The following is a 17,511-nucleotide window of genomic DNA, read 5'->3' on the forward strand; positions in this document are numbered from 1 at the left end:
TGTCCGTGAGGGCACGGTAGAGAGCGAGGCGGGAGAAGAGGAGGAGGAAGAACACACCGCGTCACTGCATGTCTCACCCGCAGGCACCAGTTCAGATACTGGCACTACGCATTCTTTAGAGGATAGTATAGTAGCAGGATCTGCACAGGGTGATGCACTGGGAACGAGCGGGCTGCAGCAAGGCCAGGGGGAAAGGGTAGCTCGGGGGCCAGCTTCCCGGAGGGCGAGTTTGCGCGCTAGTTCTGCTGCACAGGATTCAGATGAGGACCTGGATGGGGAGGTGTTTAGAAGAAGGGTGATGGGCATGCACACGGCGATGATAGGTGCAATGGCAAGGGTGCCCGAGAGCGCCTCGGCAATGGTAAGGAGCGAGGAGGAGTCCGCCTCCAACATTGCACAGAGCTCTGTGCACACCATGGAGCCCATCATTTCCAGTCTGCAAAGGATGGTAGACACCCAGAGTGACCGTGGCATCCCAGACCTGATGCCGTGTGTGATGGGCGATCTGGCAGCTTCCATTGCAGCACAGGCAGAAGAGACGCAATGTCTTAGTGCTGTAATGGAGTCTATACGTGGTGGCATCCAATCTCAGACTGCTCTCCTGCAGTCTCAACTTGATGCCCTCTGCACAGATCCTGCCCCCCACCGATCAATGCGGCCCGCGATCTATCTACAGCCCCCACCGTTCTCTCCTAGGCAGCATCCCACCACCCCCCCCACCCAATATGTGTAGGGCCTATGATCTCTCCACGCCAGAGGTAGGAGGAGGGTCATCAGGGCTCTCCACAGGAGGCGTTACCCTCCGAGGGTTTTCTGAGAGCACTTCTCCTACCTCCAATTAAGCGAGGAGCAGTGTATTAGAAGGCTCCCCTTCACCAAGGAGGTGGTCACAGAACTCTGCCACCTCCTGCAACCAGACCTCCAGCCTCAGATCAGGCCGACCACTGCTCTCTCAGTGGCAGTCAAGGTCACCGTCACCCTCAATTTATTCACCAGCGGATCTATCTAGTCTGCAATAGGAGATATAGCTAACATCTCGCAGTTTGCCGTCCATTGTTGCATCCGGGAGGTCACAGAGGCTGTCTACAGAAGGAGAAGGGACAACATTTCCTTCTCCATCACCAGAGAAAAGCAGGACAAGCGTGCATGTGGCTTTGCCAGGTTAGCGGGATTCTCCATGGTGCAGGGCGGCAGCAGTCTGGGCTGGCTGGATGACAGGCAGCGACAAGGGCCATGGCAGCAGTTAGAGCTTGCGTCGCACGGGGATCCGATCGTGGCTTTGTTGGGGGGGGGAGGGGTGCCATTGTGGGGAGGGGGCTCCGATCACATGGAGTAGAAAACAGATTTGCTTGGTGGGACGGGGGAACCACTCCTGTTCCTCCTGGCCACAAGCAGTGCTGGAAAGGCACTTGCATGTTTGATCCAGCCGTTCTTGCCTCCCTTTCAGCGGCCGGGTTTCCAGAGCCCCAGGAAACCCGGCCCGCAGCACTTAAATTGAAAGCATAGCTAAAATTTTAGGCACGGAGCCTCCTTAAAATATTTAAATTAGGGACCCGCCTCTGGAGAGCTGGTTAGTTAACCCTCCCCCGCCCAACCCACCTTCGTTAGAACAGAAAGTGGGCGCGTTGTGGTCGGGTTTACCGTTTTTTCATTTTTAACTGCCCATCCCCCAGGATCTTAAGAAACTTGTTTCCAGTTTTTTAAGTGCTTTTTAAGCTTTTCACTTCAGTAAGTGAATGTTGGTGTATGTTGGTTAATGAATGATAAATAATCAGGGAAATGGTGAATTTATCCATGTCTTGTGTCTGGAAATGCCTGGTCCAAAGTTGACTAAGTATGTAACATAGGGGCTACTTAAAGATTTACTTGTATGTGAGATACTATCTTCAGGCTAAATTTGCCCAGCACTGTATAAAACGAACTTTTTAATCTTCCTCTGTGAAGCTGGGCGAGCCAATGGCATCATTAGTCGGCCATCGCTGTTATGGTGTGCTAACATTTTAACATATTTGAGGATACATGTCGTTCGAAACTGGATGTGTGAAATGAAGGATATTGAACAGGTTTTCACACAAATTATGGCATTCTGCTGACCAGCAATGTGCAAGTAGTTCTCCAGTTGTTTTAGGCAGTACTCCTCGTAAACTGCATTGCGTAACTTTTTCCTGCAATATTTTTTGTCTTTCTCCTAACAGAGTCTTTAGCTAGGCCGAGGCGGACAGTTTTCACACGTGCAATGGAGGCTTGTGATCTACACTGGCAGGATAGTCATCTTCAGCGTATTATTAGCAGCGACTTTTATGCATCACCCTCTTACCAGCGAGAGGGCGAGAGCCTCCTTTTCAACTCTCATGGGCAGCCTCTTTGGTTAGGTAAAGTGTAAAATTTACTTTACTTTTAAAGTCTTTTCCTTTCTCCACCACCCACAAAAAAATAGCTTAATACTAATCCCTCTCTGAACTGTTTTAATACTTGTAGAACATGTTCCCACTGCCTGTGCCAGGGTGGACGCTCTACGTTCCCATGGTTATCCTAAAGAAGCTCTCCGATTAGCTGTTGCAATCATCAACACACTCCGTCTACAGCAGCAACGGCAGCTGGAAATCTATAAACATCAGAAGAAAGGTGGGTCCTGTGAAAGACGTAATGAAGCAACTGCTTAAAAGGACAGATTTCAAGTGTAAACAACTTGCTATATATGGGACAAAAAGCAAAAGAACCATGGATACTGTTTAAACTCAATTCCAAAAGTGAATTTATAAACCCCCAAATCATTCTGATCTAACTCAAGTGTCGATTACTTTCATGTTCTCATAGGGGGAAACATTGAGTCGCGCCCCCTTTGGGGCGCTAACTTCGCCGTGGCGCTACATTTAGTGCCCCGAAAAGATTAGCACCCCCACAGCTGAAATTCATCGGTAGTGCCCCAAGAGGGAAGTGGAGTGCTAATGGAAGCGCCCGCCTCCCTCCTGGGGCGCTGCGAGGGAATATCGCGGCGCTACGTGCCGCAGCACCACGTAGCGCCGCGGTACTGCAGGCCTTCCTCCCCTTCTTAAAGGGGAGGGATCTTGCGCAGCGCGACCCAGGGCCCAGCTGGGCCACCAGGAATCGGAGTGCCGGCAAAAGAGCCCGGCATTCAAGAGAAGTGCCGGGCTCACGGAGCGCAGCTGGCACTCCGCGGGGGAGTTGGTCAGGAGGACGGGGACGGCAGAGGGGCAGGTGCTGGCAGGCGGCCAGCAACAAAAATGGCCGCCCGGCACCTCGCCTTTAATTAGCGCCGCCCCGGCCGCAGGTGGGCCCCCCTGACCCCGTCGGACATAGCGTCCGGTGGCAAGTCAGGGGGCGATACCGAAGATCACGGCCAGGGCGCTAGTGGGGCGCTGCACACGGCGATGACATCGTCGCCGGCAGCGCAGCGCCACGGGGCGCCAACGGTTACCACCGCTGCTAACCTCCTGCTGAATTTCGCGGGAGGCGTTGGCGGCGCCATGCCCGGGCGCTAGTTGCTTTGTGCCCCGTTAATGCCCTCTTAGGGATCTAATGGGAGGCGCAAAGCAACCGAATTTTTAGGTCATAGTGTTCAAATAAACCCTTTTTTTTGCCTTTTTATTATTAGAAATGCAGAGGATTTTTTTTTTGTTTAAACTGATATAGTAACTGAGTTATCCTGTGGAACAGTGATGTGTACATGAGGAAGGTCTAGGTTTTTCTCTCACCTGTACTCGGAGCGCAAAGTCACCACTGGGGTCTCAAACTAAAACAGAAAATGCTGGAAACTCTCAGCAAGTCAGCCAGCGTCTGTGGAGAGAACAGATGAATTGAAATTTTGGGTGTGGAGTCACTTCTCCACAGATGCTGGCTGACCTGCTGAGAGTTTTTTTTATTCATTCACAGGATGTGGGCATCGCTGGCAAGGCCAGTATTTATTGCCATCCCTAGTTGATCTTGAGAAGGTGGTAGTGAGCCGCCTTCTTGAATCACTGCAGTCCGTGTGGTGAAGGTACTCCCATAATGCTGTTTGGTGGGGAGTTCCAGGATTGGAACTCCCCACCAAACAGCATTATGGGAGTACCTTCACCACACGGACTGCAGTGATTCAGTCCCAATGACAATGAAGGAATGGCGATATATTTCCAAGTCAGGATGGTGTGTGACTTGGAGGGAACTTGCAGGTGATGGTGTTCCCATGCACCTGCTGCCCATGTCCTTCTAAGTGGTAGATGTCGGGGGTTTGGGGGGTGATGTCAAAGAAGCCTTGGCGAGTTGCTGCAGTGCATCTTGTAGATGGTACACACTTCAAACACGGTGCAAAGGTGGTGGCAGGAATGAATGTTTAAGGTGGTGGATGGGGTGCCAATCAGCTGGGCTGCTGGATGATGTCGAGCTTCTTGAGTGTTGTTGGAGCTGCACTCATCCAGGCAAGTGGAGAGTATTCCATCACACTCCTGACTTGTGCCTTGTAGATAGTGGAAAGGCTTTGGAGAGTCAGGAGGTGAGACACTCACCACAGAATACCCAGCCTCTGACCTGCTATTGCAGGCACAGTATTTATGTGGCTGGTCCAGTTAAGTTTCGAATCAATGGTGACCCCAGGATGTTGATGGTGAGTGACTTGACGATAGTACTGCCGTTGAATGTCAAGGGGTGATGGTAGGACTCTCATTTGTTGGAGATAGTCATTGCCTGGCACTTGTGTGGCACGAATGTTACTTGCCACTTCTCAGCCCAAGCCTTAATGTCGTCCAGGTCTTGCTGCGTGCGGGCATGGACTGCATTATTATCTGAGGAGTTGCGAATGGAACTGAACACTGTGCAATCATCAGCAAACATCCCCATATCTGACCTTATGATGAAGGGAAGGTCATTGATGAAGCAACTGAAGATGGTTGGACCTAGGACACTGCCCCGAGGAACTCCTGTAGCGATGTCCTGGGGCTATGATGATTGACCTCCAACAACCACAACCATCTTCCTTTGTGCTAGGTAGGACTCCAGCCAGTGGAGAGTTTTCCCCCTGATTCCCATGGACTTCAATTTTACTAGAGCTCTTTGATGGCACACTCAGTCAAATTCTGCCTTGATGTCAAGGGCAGTCACTCTCACCTCTAGAATTCAGCTCTTTTGACCATGTTTGGACCAAGGCTGTAATGTGGTCTGGAGCCGAGTGGCCCTGGCGGACCCTAAACTGAGCATCGGTGAGCAGGTTATTGGTGGGTAAGTGCCACTTGATAGTACTGTCGCGACACATACCATCACTTTGCTGATGATTGAGAGTAGACTGATGGGGCAGTAATTGGCCGGATTGGATTTGTCCTGCTTTTTGTGGACAGAAAGAAAGTCTTGTATTTATATAGCGCCTTTCACAGCCACCGGACATCCCAAAGTGCTTTACAGCCAATGAAGTACTTTTTGAAGTGTAGCCACTGTTGTACTGTAGGAAATGCGGCAGCCAATTTGCGCACAGTAAGCTCCCACAACTTGATGACCAGATAATCTGTTTTTTAGTGATGTTGGTTGAGGGATAAATATTACCTAGGACACCGGGGATAACTCCCCTGCTCTTCTTCGAAATAGTGCCATAGGATCTTTTACATCAACTTGAAAGGGAATATGGAGCCTTGGTTTAACGTCTCATCCAAAAGACGGCACCTCCGACAGTGCAGCACTCCCTCAGCACTGCACTGGAGTATCAGCCTAGATTTTGTGCTCACGTCTCACGTGGGACTTGAACCCACAACCTTCCGACTCAGAGGTGAGGGTGCTACCAACAGAGCCACGGCTGACATGACATACCTGGGCAATTTTCCACTTTGTCAGGTAGATGTCAGTGTTGTAGCTGTACTGGAACAGCTTGGCTAGAGGCGCGGCTAGTTCTGGAGCACAAGTCTTCAGCACGACACCCGGGATGTTGTCAGGTCCCATAGCCTTCACTGTATCCAGTGCGCTCAGCCGTTTCTTCATATCACGTGGAGTGAATCGAATTGGCTGAAGACTGGCTTCTGTGATGGTGGGGACCTCAGGAGGATGCCGATATGGATCATCCACTTGGCACTTCCGACCGAAGATGGTTGCAAACTCTTCAGCTTTGTCTTTTGCACTCACGTGCTGGGCTGCGTCATCATTGAGGATGCTGTTATTCATGGAACCTCATCCTCCCATTAGTTGTTTAATTGCCCACCACCATTCACGACTGGATGTGGCAGGACTCCAGAGCTTTGATTTGATCCATTGGTTGTGGGATCGCTTAGCTCTGTCTATAGCATGCTGCTTCCATTGTTTAGCATGCATGTAGTCCTGTGTTGTAGCTTCCCCATGTTGGCACCTTATTTTTAGGTACACCTGGTGCTGCTTCTGGCTCGCTCTTCTACACTCCTCATTGAACCAGGGTTGCTCCCCTGGCTTGGTGGTAATGGTAGAGTGAGGGATATGCCGGGCCATGATGTTACAGATTGTGGTGGAATCTAATTCACAGCATTTTCTGTTTTTGTTTCTGTTATATATGGTAATTGGGAGTTGAGTGGGGAAAAAAATGTCTATTAATAGAATCCACCAGCCTGGAGATGTAAGTTAACTTAGAATCATAGACATTTACAGCACCGAAGGAGGCCATTTCAGCCCATTGTGTCCGCGCCTGCCGACAAAGAGCTATCCAGCCTAATCCCACTTTCCAGCTCTTGGTCCATAGCCTTGTAGGTTACGGCACTTCAGGTGCACATCCAAGCACTTTTTAAATGTGGTGAGGGTTTCTGCCTCTACCACCCTTTCAGGCAGTGAGTTCCAGACCCCCACCACCCTCTGGGTGAAGAAATTTCCCCTCAAATCCCCTCTAAACCTCCTACCAATTACTTTAAATCTATGCCCCTGGTTGTTGACCCCTCTGCTAAGGGAAATAGGTCCTTCCTATCCACTCTCTCTAGGCCCCTCATAATTTTATACACCTCAATAAGGTCTCCCCTCAGCCGCCTCTGTTCCAAAGAAAACAACCCCAGCCTATCCAATCTTTCCTCGTAGCTAAAATTCTTCAGTCCAGGCAACATCCTGGTAAATCTCCTCTGTAACCTCTCTAGTGCAATCACATCATTCCTGTAATGTGGTGACCAGAACTGCACACAGTATTCTAGCTGTGGCCTAACTGGTGTTTTATACAGTTCAAGCATAACCTCCCTGCTCTTACATTCTATGCCTCGGCTAATAATGGCATGTATTCCGTATGCCTTCTTAACCACCTTATCTACTTAGCCTGATACCTTCAGGGATCTGTGGACCTGCACTCCAAGGTCCCTTTGTTCCTCTACACTTCTCAGTATCCTACCATTTATTGAGTATTCCCTTGCCTTGTTCGCCCTTCCCAAATGCATTACCTCACACTTCTCCGGATTGAATTCCATTTGCCACTGTTCTGCCCACCTGACCAGTCCATTGATATCTTCCTGCAGTCTGCAGCTTTCTTCTTCATTATCAACCACACAACCAATTTTAGTATCATCTGCAAACTTCTTAATCATACTTCCTACATTCAAGTCTAAATCATTGATATATACCACAAAAAGCAAGGGACCCAGTACTGTGACCTGCGGAACCCCACTGGAAAACAGCCTTCGCGTGATGGCAGTGAGCCCAGAAAGTCCCCTTCGGGTGTAGCTGATTGGCCTGTTTTTCGGGAGGGCGTTGTTGAGGAATATTTCATTTTCACATTCAAAAACAAACAATCCAACATTGAGTACAGTATTCACTAATATTTCGGAATTTTCACTTTTTTTTATGTGTACTTTGCATTGTGTTAAATGAAAATTAATCTTTAACAAAATAGTAACTTGCTGTAGACAAATCTTCTTAGACGTTCAGTGGTGAGGGACGAAGTATGGGCAGTACTCTCCTCTCCCATCCCCGGCCCCACTTGGTTGGATGGAGATCAAACTACTCACTGATCGTCTTTGACCTCTTTGCTGCCTTTGATACTGTTAATCAGTCTGTTCTCCTGCACAGTCAAACTTCACAGTACTGTGCGCTCATGCTTCCAGTCACTGTATCTCTTCAAACACTTCTCTCATGGCTGCAAAATCACTTCAAACGCACCCTATTACATAATATTACATTTTCTATGTGTGTTGCACACTCCTGATTTGGGCACCACCATGTCGGATACATATTCATGCCTGCAGCTGCACAATCCTACCATTAGATGAAGCTTCATAAACTGCAGATCCCCATAGTTACACCTACATCACCAATGAATTCAGTGGGAAATTCTCTTTGTATTTACTTTGCATGAGGAAAGCCATAGGAGGTACACTAGTATGCTATACTTTCAGTCAGACTTTTTAAAGGTTGGATGGTTTGCAGCTTTTAAAATGTTGACTTTTTATAACGTATGCTGGCTAAAAACAGATTTTTAAATCACAGTATCCCTTGAATATATTTAAAGAATCTTTATCGCGGAAAGACCACACACCTTCCAACAGGTACTGTTTTAATGCATTCAAATGGGTCTGACACTGCTCTAACCCAGTTGGTTTCTTTTCCTGATCAGCTGGCGTGACAAATGTAATAGTTAAGCCTGTGTTATTTGGTTATTGTATCATGCCAAGGGAACAGACTCAGGAAGAAATGCACAGTTAGCTCAGATTCCAAGTTTTTTTTTTACTAACTTTAAAAAAAAATTACTTTTAAGCAAGAAAAGCATAAGAACAGAAATTATAACAGAATTGGGTCATATCAGAAAAATGTTAGCAAAACAGTAGCAGAGCAGTCAATGAATATGACAGCAATGCGAGAGAAAACAATTATATAGCGTGTACGGTACAATGGGAGTCAACTTATTACAAAAGCAAATTCCCAGCAATGGCTTCCCCCTTTATAAAATACTGATAGGAGAATCATCAGAAGGGTTCAACAACTTCTCATAGTCAAGCATGTCCAGGTACTTCCTGTGAACATATACTAAATGTGGACCACATCAAGAGGAACTTGGCATGTTGTAACCAGAGTATATCGATAATCTTCGCATGTTGGGCATTTTTCCACTCATTTTGTACCTAGTGGACGGCAAAGGCACTTCCAACAGCACAACATGAGTGAATACATATGTGCAACAAACAGTAAAAGGTCATTAGGTATTTTTTGTGCCTGGGAACACTTAACCCCCTGCTGAAGCGTTCACAAGTTGGAGCCACGGGAAGTTTAAGTATCTGATCATTTTGAAGTGCCCTCTAGATGAGAAAAGCTTTGAAAATAAGCCATTCAATCTTGTGTGGGGAGAGGAATTGGCCTTGTCCCAAGTGAATTGTTCCTCATGATCACAGAAAGGAACTGATTGCGGTAGAAGACTGTCATTCCTCTGCTGAAGGAAGATGCTAGTGAAGAATAAACTTCAAGCACGGTGGCATAGTGGTTAGCACTGTTGCCTCACAGCGCCAGGGACCCGGGTTTGAATCCGGCCTCGGGTGACTGTCTGTGTGGAGTTTGCACATTCTCCCCGTGTTCGCGTGGGTTTCCTCCGGGTGCTCCGGTTTCCTCCCACAGTCCAAAGATGTGCGGGTTAGGTTGATTGGCTATGATAAATTGACCCTTAGTGTTAGGGGGATTAAATACATGGGGATAGGGTGGGATATGTGTTGGTGTAGGGGTTACGGAGATCGGATGGGATATGTGTCAGTGCAGGCTCGATGGGCCGAAATGGCCTCTATCTGCACTGTGGGCTGTGATTCTGTGAAGGAGAGAAATTTAAAGGGGATGAAGTCTGTTGGAAAAAAACATGTTTTGTTATATACCGGACTTGACTTCAGTTAGAAAATATTTCTGATTTTATTCAAGAGAGTGTAAAGAATTTGTTTATAAGCCAGCAGAAGCATACTATACATTATTGATTCTTGTTGCATTATTTCTTTTCAGAATTATTACACAGAGGAGTAACTACAATTACAAATTTGGAAGGGTGGGTGGGTCATCCTCTGGACCCAATTGGGTGTCTCTTCATCACACTGACTGAAGCTTGCCGATTAGAGGATGAGAGTTGTATGGACACAGCAGGTAAGAGAAGGTCCTCTGCTCATTACTTGTACCAGTTCACTCCAGTAGTGCTGTCTTCTTCAAGTTCTGGGTATAACCACTAGATGGAGTACCTATTTGCAAGCTGTTATTCCTTTGCTTTGGTAGGCAGGGATGGGTGACTGAGACCAGTTCTATGACTCTGATCTTGGATGCCTTGTTTCCTTGAATCCTGTGTGCTATTGTCAGATTAGAGTCAACATTTTAAAGTGGTCCCAATTATATCTATGGTCACTGTACATTCCTCCCCATTGAAACTAAATATATAGTGGTGAGGCGTGTGGGAAAGAGAGGGAGCAGGAGGGACAGACAAGTTTAGAAAGGGGACGTCTTTTATTGCTGAATTAACCCCATTACAATGTGTTTTTGGTTCTTGGTGCACTACTAGGGTAGCAGGTCGTCGAGGGGGAGCTTGATGCGTGTGGTCCCAAACTACCGGGTTCCCTGTAATCATCCCTGGACCATCTTTTTTTTTAATGTAATGTAAAGGAGAAATGCTTTTGTTAAATTAATGTGGAACTGGGCATTGGAATATCTGGTTGAGGACACTGTTGGTAATGGAGACTAAGGGGTGTACTCCCCAGCCAGGGTGTAGCTGTGTGTGACAGTGGAGCTGTAAATTTATATGAAAAATCTGCACATTTTGATGTACAAACGAGCAGTTTACAGCAATGTTGTTTGTTTCAAAATACTTTACCCCACTGTGTCCAATTTAATTTGTAATTGCAGAAGTTAATGGAAATTTAGTTCCATTCATTAAAATAAAACTCTGTTTAATCCTGGATTCTGATGTAAGGAAGTCTTCCACAGGGTATTGAATTGTGGTGGACACTGCCCCATTAATATCTTGTTAAACCACAAGAAAGGACTCCAAAGTCCTTGAATGTGTTGTTGTCTCCCAAATCCGGGCCCATCTTTCCCGGAACTCCATGTTTGAATCCCTCCAATCAGGTTTCCGCCCCTGCCACAGTACCAAAATGGCACTGATCAAAGTCACAAATGACATCCTATGTGACTGTGACAAAAGTGAACTATCCCTCCTCGTTCTTCTCGACCTGTCTGCAGCCTTTGACGTGGTTGACCACTCCATCCTCCTCCAACGCCTCTCCACTGTTGTCCAGCTGGGTGGGACAGCACTGGCCTGATTCCATTCTTATCTGTCTAATGGTAGGCAGAGAATCACCTGCAATGGCTTCTCTTCCCGCTCCCGCACCGTTACATCTGGTGTCTCCCCAAGAATCTATCCTTGGCCCCCTCCTATTTCTCATCTACATGTGATATCACGAAACAGTTAAGCGCACTGGATACAGCAAAGGCTATGGGCCCTGACAACATCCTAGCTGTCGTGCTGAAGACTTGTGCTCCAGAACTAACTGCGCCTCTAACCAAGCTGGTCCAGAACAGCTACAACACTGGCATCTATCCGACAATGTGGAAAACTGCCCAGGTATGTCCTGTCCACAAAAAGCAGGACAAATCCAATCCGGCCAATTACCGCCCCATCAGTCTACTCTCAATCATCAGCAAAGCGATGGAAGGTGTCGTCGACAGTGCTATCAAGCAGCACTTACTCACCAATAACCTGCTCAAGGATGCTCAGTTTGGGTTCTGCCAGGACCAGTCAGCTCCAGACCTCATTACAGCCTTGGTCCAAACATGGACAAAAGAGCTGAATTTTAGAGGTGAGGTGAGAGTGACTGTCCTTGACATCAAGGCAGAACTTGACCAAGTCTGGCATCAAGGAGTCCTAGTAAAATTGAAGTCAATGGGAATCAGGGGGAAAACTCTCCACTGGCTGGAGTCATACCTAGCACAAAGGAAGATGGTTGTGGTTGTTGGAGGTCAATCATCACAGCCCCAGGACATTGCTGCAGGAGTTCCTCAGGGCAGTGTCCTAGGCCCAACCATCTTCAGCTGCTTCATCAATGACCTTTCCTGGATCATAAGGTCAGAAGTGGATATGTTCGCTGATAATTGCACAGTGTTCAGTTCCATTCGCAACTCCTCAGATAATGAAGCAATCCATGCCCGTATGCAGCAAGACCTGGACGACTTTCAGGCTTGGGCTGATAAGTGGCAAGTAACATTTGTGCCACACAAGTGCCAGGCAATGACTATCTCCAACAAACGAGAGTCTATCCACTGCCCCTTGACATTCAATGGCAATACCATCGGTGATTCTCCCACCATCAACATCCTGGGGGGACACCATTCACCAGAAACTTAGCTGGACCAGCTACATAAATACTGTGGCAACAAGAGCAGGTCACAGGCTGGGTATTCTGGGAATACTCTCCACTTGCCTGGATCAGTGCAGCTCCAACAACACTCAAGAAGCTCGACAACATCCAGGACAAAGCAGCCCGCTTGATTGGCACTCCACTTTAATCATTCACTTCCTCCACCACCGGCGTACCATGGCTGCAGTGTGTACCATCTACAAGATGCACTGCAGCAACTCGCCAAGGCTTCTGTGACAGCACCTCCCAAATCCGCGGACTCTACCACCTAGAAGGACAAGGGCAGCAGGCGCATGGGAACACCAGCACCTGCAGGTTCCCCTCCAAGTCACACACCATCCTGACTTGGAAATATATTGCCATTCCTTCATCGTTGGGTCAAAATCCTGGAACTCCCTCCTTAACAGCACTGTGGGAGTACCTTCATCACACGGGCTGCAGCGGTTCAAGAAGGTGGCTCACCACCACCTTCTCAAAGGCAATTAGGGATGGGCAATAAATGCTGGCCTTGCCAGCGACGCCCACATCCCAGGAACGAATAAAAAAAATTGCCCCTCGGCGACATCATCCGAAAACACAGCTTCAGTTTCCACATGTACCCTGACAACACCCAGCTCTACCTCATCACCACTTCTCCCGACCCCTCCACTGTCTCTAAATTGTCAGATTGCTTGTCCGACATCCAGTACTGGATGAGCAGAAATTTCCTCCCACTAAATATTGGGAAGACCAAAGTCGTTGTCTCCTGTTCCCGCCCAAACTCCGTTCCCTAGCCACCAACTCCATCCCTCTCCCTAGCATCTGTCTGAGGCTGAACCAGACTGTTCGCAACCTTGGCGTCATATTTGACCCCGAAATGAGCTTCCGACCACATATCCGCGCCATCATCAAGATTACCTATTTCCACCTCTGGAACATCGCACTCCTGGCTGGCCTCCCACATTCTACCCTCTGTAAGCCTGAGGTCATCCAAAACTCTGCTGTCCATGTCCTAACTCGCACCAAGTCCCATTCACCCATCATCCCTGTGCTCGCTGACCTACATTGGCTCCCGGTTAAGCAACACCTCGATTTTAAAATTCGTATCCTTGTTTACAACTCCCTCCATGGCCTCGCCCCTCCCTATCTCTGTAATCTCCTCCAGCCCCACTACCCTCCGAGATAGCTGCACTCCTCTAATTCTGGCTTCTTGAGCATCCCTGATTTTAATTGCTCAACCATTGGTGGCCATGCCTTCAGCTGCCAAGGCCCTAAGCTCTGGAATTCCCTCCTAAACAGCCCGGAATTGAGCGGGAGAGGCGGCAGTGGCGGCTTAAAGAGAGCTGAGCGGAGACTTAAGAAAACAAGGAGTGACGTCACAGGACAGCAGGTAGGTGATTGGTTGGTGAGTATTACAGCTCTTTTGCTCTCTAGGTTAGGTAAGTAGATTAAATTCAGAACTGGGAGTGTATTAACTACTTTAACTCTATTGAATTAATAACTTTAACTAAATTAACTGATTAAAACTAAAAATTAACAGTAAAAATAATTGTTTGAATAAATATTGTAACTAATTATATAAATAAAATAAGGTTAAATAGAGATGGCAGTGCAGGTGGTGTGCCGGATCTGCAGCATGTGGGAGTTTGTGGAGATCAACGAGATCCCGAGCAACCACATCTGCGGTAAGTGTCTGCAGCTCGAGGAACTTCGGCTCAGAGTTGTTGAGATGGAGTCTGAGCTGCAGACATTGCGATGCATCAGGGAAGGGGAGAGTAACCTGGACACTTTGTTCCAGGAGGCAGCCACACCCCTTAGGTTAAGCAGTACTTCAGAAATAGTCAGTGGTCTGGGACAGGAGGGTGTGACTGCGAGTCAGGAAGGTATGGGGACCCAGGATATAGTGATGGAGGAGACTCAGCCCTTGACTGTGTCCAAAAGGTACGAGGTACTTGCTGCCTGTATGGATGAGAACAAGGACTGCAGGGAGGATGGGCAAACTGACCATGGCACCGTGGTACAGGAGACCATTCAAGTGGGGGGAGTAAAAAGGAATGTGGTAGAGGTAGGCGACAGTATAGTCATGGGGATAGATACTGTTCTCTGCAGCCACGACCGGGAGTTCCGAAGGTTGTGTTGCCTGCCCGGTGCCAGGGTTAAGGATATCTATTCATGGCTGGAGAAGGACTTGGAGTGGGAGGGGGAGGATCCAGTTGTCGTGGTCCACGTAGGAACCAACGACAATGGCTAACATTTAAGGAACAAATGCATGAATTGCAACAGTTATACGTACCTTTCTGCCACAAAAACACAAAAGGAAAAGTGGCCCAACCATGGCTAACAAAAGAAATTAAGGATAGTATTAGATCCAAAGAGAAGTCATATAAAGTTGTCAGAAAAGTAGCAAGCCTGAAGATTGGGAGCAATTTAGAGTTCAGCAAAAAAGGACCAAGAGATTGATTAAGAGGGGAAAAATATAGAGTATGAGAGTAAACTTGCAAGGAACATAAAATCAGATTGTAAAAACTTCTACAAGTATGTAAAAAGAAAAAGATTAGTGAAGACAAATGTAGGTCCCTTACAGTCAGAAATGGGAGAATTTATAATGGGGAACAAGGAAATGACTGAGCAATTACACAAATACTGTACTTTGGTTCTGTCTTCACAGAAGCGGACACAAATAACTTCCCAGAAATGCTAGGGAACCAAGGGTCTAGTGAGAAGGATAATTAAAGGAAATTAGTATTAGTAAAAAAAATAGTGCTGGAGAAATTAATGGGACTGAAAGCTGATAAATCCCCAGGGCCTGATAATCTGCATCCCAGAGTACTAAAAGAGGTAGCCATGGAAATAGTGGATGCATTGGTTGTCATCTTCCAAAATTCTATAGATTATGGAACAGTTCCTGCAGATTGGAGGGTGGCAAATGTAACTCCACTATTTAAAAAAACAGGGAGAGAGAAAACTGGGAACTACAGACTGGTTAGCCTAACATCAGTAGTAGGGAACATGCTAGAGTCTGTTATAAAGGATGTGATAACAGGACACTCAGAAAATATCAACGGGATTAGACAAAGTCAACGTGGATTTATGAAAGGGAAATCGTGTTTGACAAACCTACTGAAGTTTTTTGAGGATGTAACTGGTAGAATACATAAGGGAGAACCAGTGGATGTGGTGTTTTTGGATTTTCAGAAGGCCTTTGATATAGTCCCACATAAGAGGTTAGTGTGCAAAATTAAAGCACATGGAATTGGGGGTAATATACTGGCATGGATTGAAATTAGTTAACAGACAGGAAACAGAGTAGGAATAAATGGATCTTTTTCGGGGTGGCAGGCGGTGACTAGTGGGGTACCGCAGGGATCAGTGCTTGGGCCCCAGCTATTCACAATATATATCAATGATTTGGATGAGGGAACCAAATGTAATATTTCCAAGTTTGCTGACAACATAAAACTAGGTGGGATTGTGAGGAGGATGCAAAGAGGCTTCAAGGCGATTTAGACAAGTTGAGTGAGTGGGCAAATACATGGCAGATGCAGTATAACGTGGATAAATCTGAAGTTATCCACTTCGGTAGGAAAAACAGAAAGGTAGAGTATTATTTAAATGGTGATAGATTGGGAAATGCTGATGTACAAAGGGATCTGGGTGTCCTTGTACACCAGTCACTGAAAGCAAACATGCAGGTGCAGCAAGCAGTTAGGAAGGCAAATGGTATGTTGGCCTTCATTGCAAGAGGATTTGAGTACAGGAACAAGGATGTCTTACTACAGTTGTACAGGGCCTTGGTGAGACCACACCTGGGGTACTGTGTGCAGTTTTGGTCTCCTTACCTAAGAAAGGATATACTTGCCATAGAGGGAGTGCAACAAAGGTTCACCAGACTGATTCCTGGGATGGCAGGATTGTCGTATGAGGAGAGATTGGGTCGACTAGGCCTGTATTCACTAGAGTTTAGAAGAATGAGAGGGGATCTCATTGAAACATATAAAATTCTGACAGGGCTAGACAGACTGGATGCAGGGAGGATGTTTCCCCTGGCTGGGGGGTCTAGAACGAGGGGCCACAGTCTCAGGATATGGGGTAGGACATTTAGGACTGAGATGAGGAGAAATTTCTTCACTCAGAGGGTGGTGAACCTGTGGAATTCTCCACAGAAGGCTGTGGAGGCCAAGTCACTGAATATATTTAAGAAGGAGATAGATAGATTTCTAGACACAAAAGGCATCAAGGGGTATGGGGAGAGAGCGGGAATATGGTATTGAGATAAAGGATCAGCCATGATCATATTGAATGGTGGAGCAGGCTTGAAGGGCCGAATGGCCTAATCCTGCTCCTATTTTTCTATGTTCTTTTCTATGTTCTATAGGTAGAACTAGGAATGAGGTTCTGCTGAGGGAGTTTGAGAAGCTAGGATCTAAATTAAAAAGCAGAACCTCAAATCTCTAGATTGTTACCTGAGCCACACCCAAATTGGCATAGGGACAAACAGATTAGAGGTTTAAATACGTGGCTCAAAGAGTGGTGTGGGAGGAAGGGGTTTCAGTTCATGGGGCACTGGCACCTGTACTGGGGAAAGAGGAAGCTGTTCCGTTGGGATAGGCTCCACTTAAACCAGGCTGGGACCAGTGACCTGGCGAACTGAATAACTAGGATGGTAGTCAGGGCTTTAAACTAATGAAGCGGGGGAGGGAGGATTCAGGAAAGAGTAAATTTAAAAACAGAAAGAGAAATGTCAAGGCTCTAGAGCAGAGTAGGGTTTTGGGTAAAAATAAGCAGAGTGGGTCAGGAAGGGGCAGAGAGCGTAACAAAGGTAATAAGGCATCAGTGACTAAGGTGACATCAGGGAAAAATAATAAGTCAAAGCTAAAGGCACTATATCTGAATGCACGAAGCATTCGCAACAAAACAGATTAATTCATAGCACAGATAGAAATTAATAGGTGTGATCTAATAGCCATTATGGAGACGTGGTTGCAAAGTGGCCAAGGTTGGGAACTAAATATTCCAGGATACTTAACTTTTAGAAGAGATAGGCAAAATGGAAAAGGAGGAGGGGTAGCCCTGATAATAAACGATGGAATAAAGACAGTAGAGGGAAAGGATCTTAGCGCCGAAAATCAAGAAGTCGAATCAGTTTGGGTGGAGCTAAGAAACAGCAAGGGGCAGGAAACATTGGTGGGAGTTGTTTATAGGCCCCCAAACAGTAGTTGTAATGTAGGGCAGAGTATAAATCAGG

The 17,511-nt window shown here is 46.9% G+C and overlaps 1 protein-coding gene across 1 annotated transcript in view; it reads left to right on the plus strand.

Annotated features, from left to right (window-relative positions):
* Positions 1-17,511, plus strand: part of zswim5 (zinc finger, SWIM-type containing 5) — a 288,978-nt gene that overhangs the window by 243,220 nt on the left and 28,247 nt on the right. Inside the window, exons 6-8 of the mRNA XM_085983115.1 lie at positions 2,196-2,372; positions 2,479-2,625; positions 9,892-10,029. Of these exons, the coding sequence (XP_085839241.1) occupies positions 2,196-2,372; positions 2,479-2,625; positions 9,892-10,029 (462 nt within the window). The remainder of the gene's footprint in view (positions 1-2,195; positions 2,373-2,478; positions 2,626-9,891; positions 10,030-17,511) is intronic.

The sequence above is a fragment of the Somniosus microcephalus genome, chromosome 3, assembly GCF_052327205.1.
Source record: "Somniosus microcephalus isolate GS21.2 chromosome 3, FLI_Smic_1.0, whole genome shotgun sequence".
NCBI classification, from domain to species: Eukaryota; Metazoa; Chordata; class Chondrichthyes; order Squaliformes; family Somniosidae; genus Somniosus; species Somniosus microcephalus.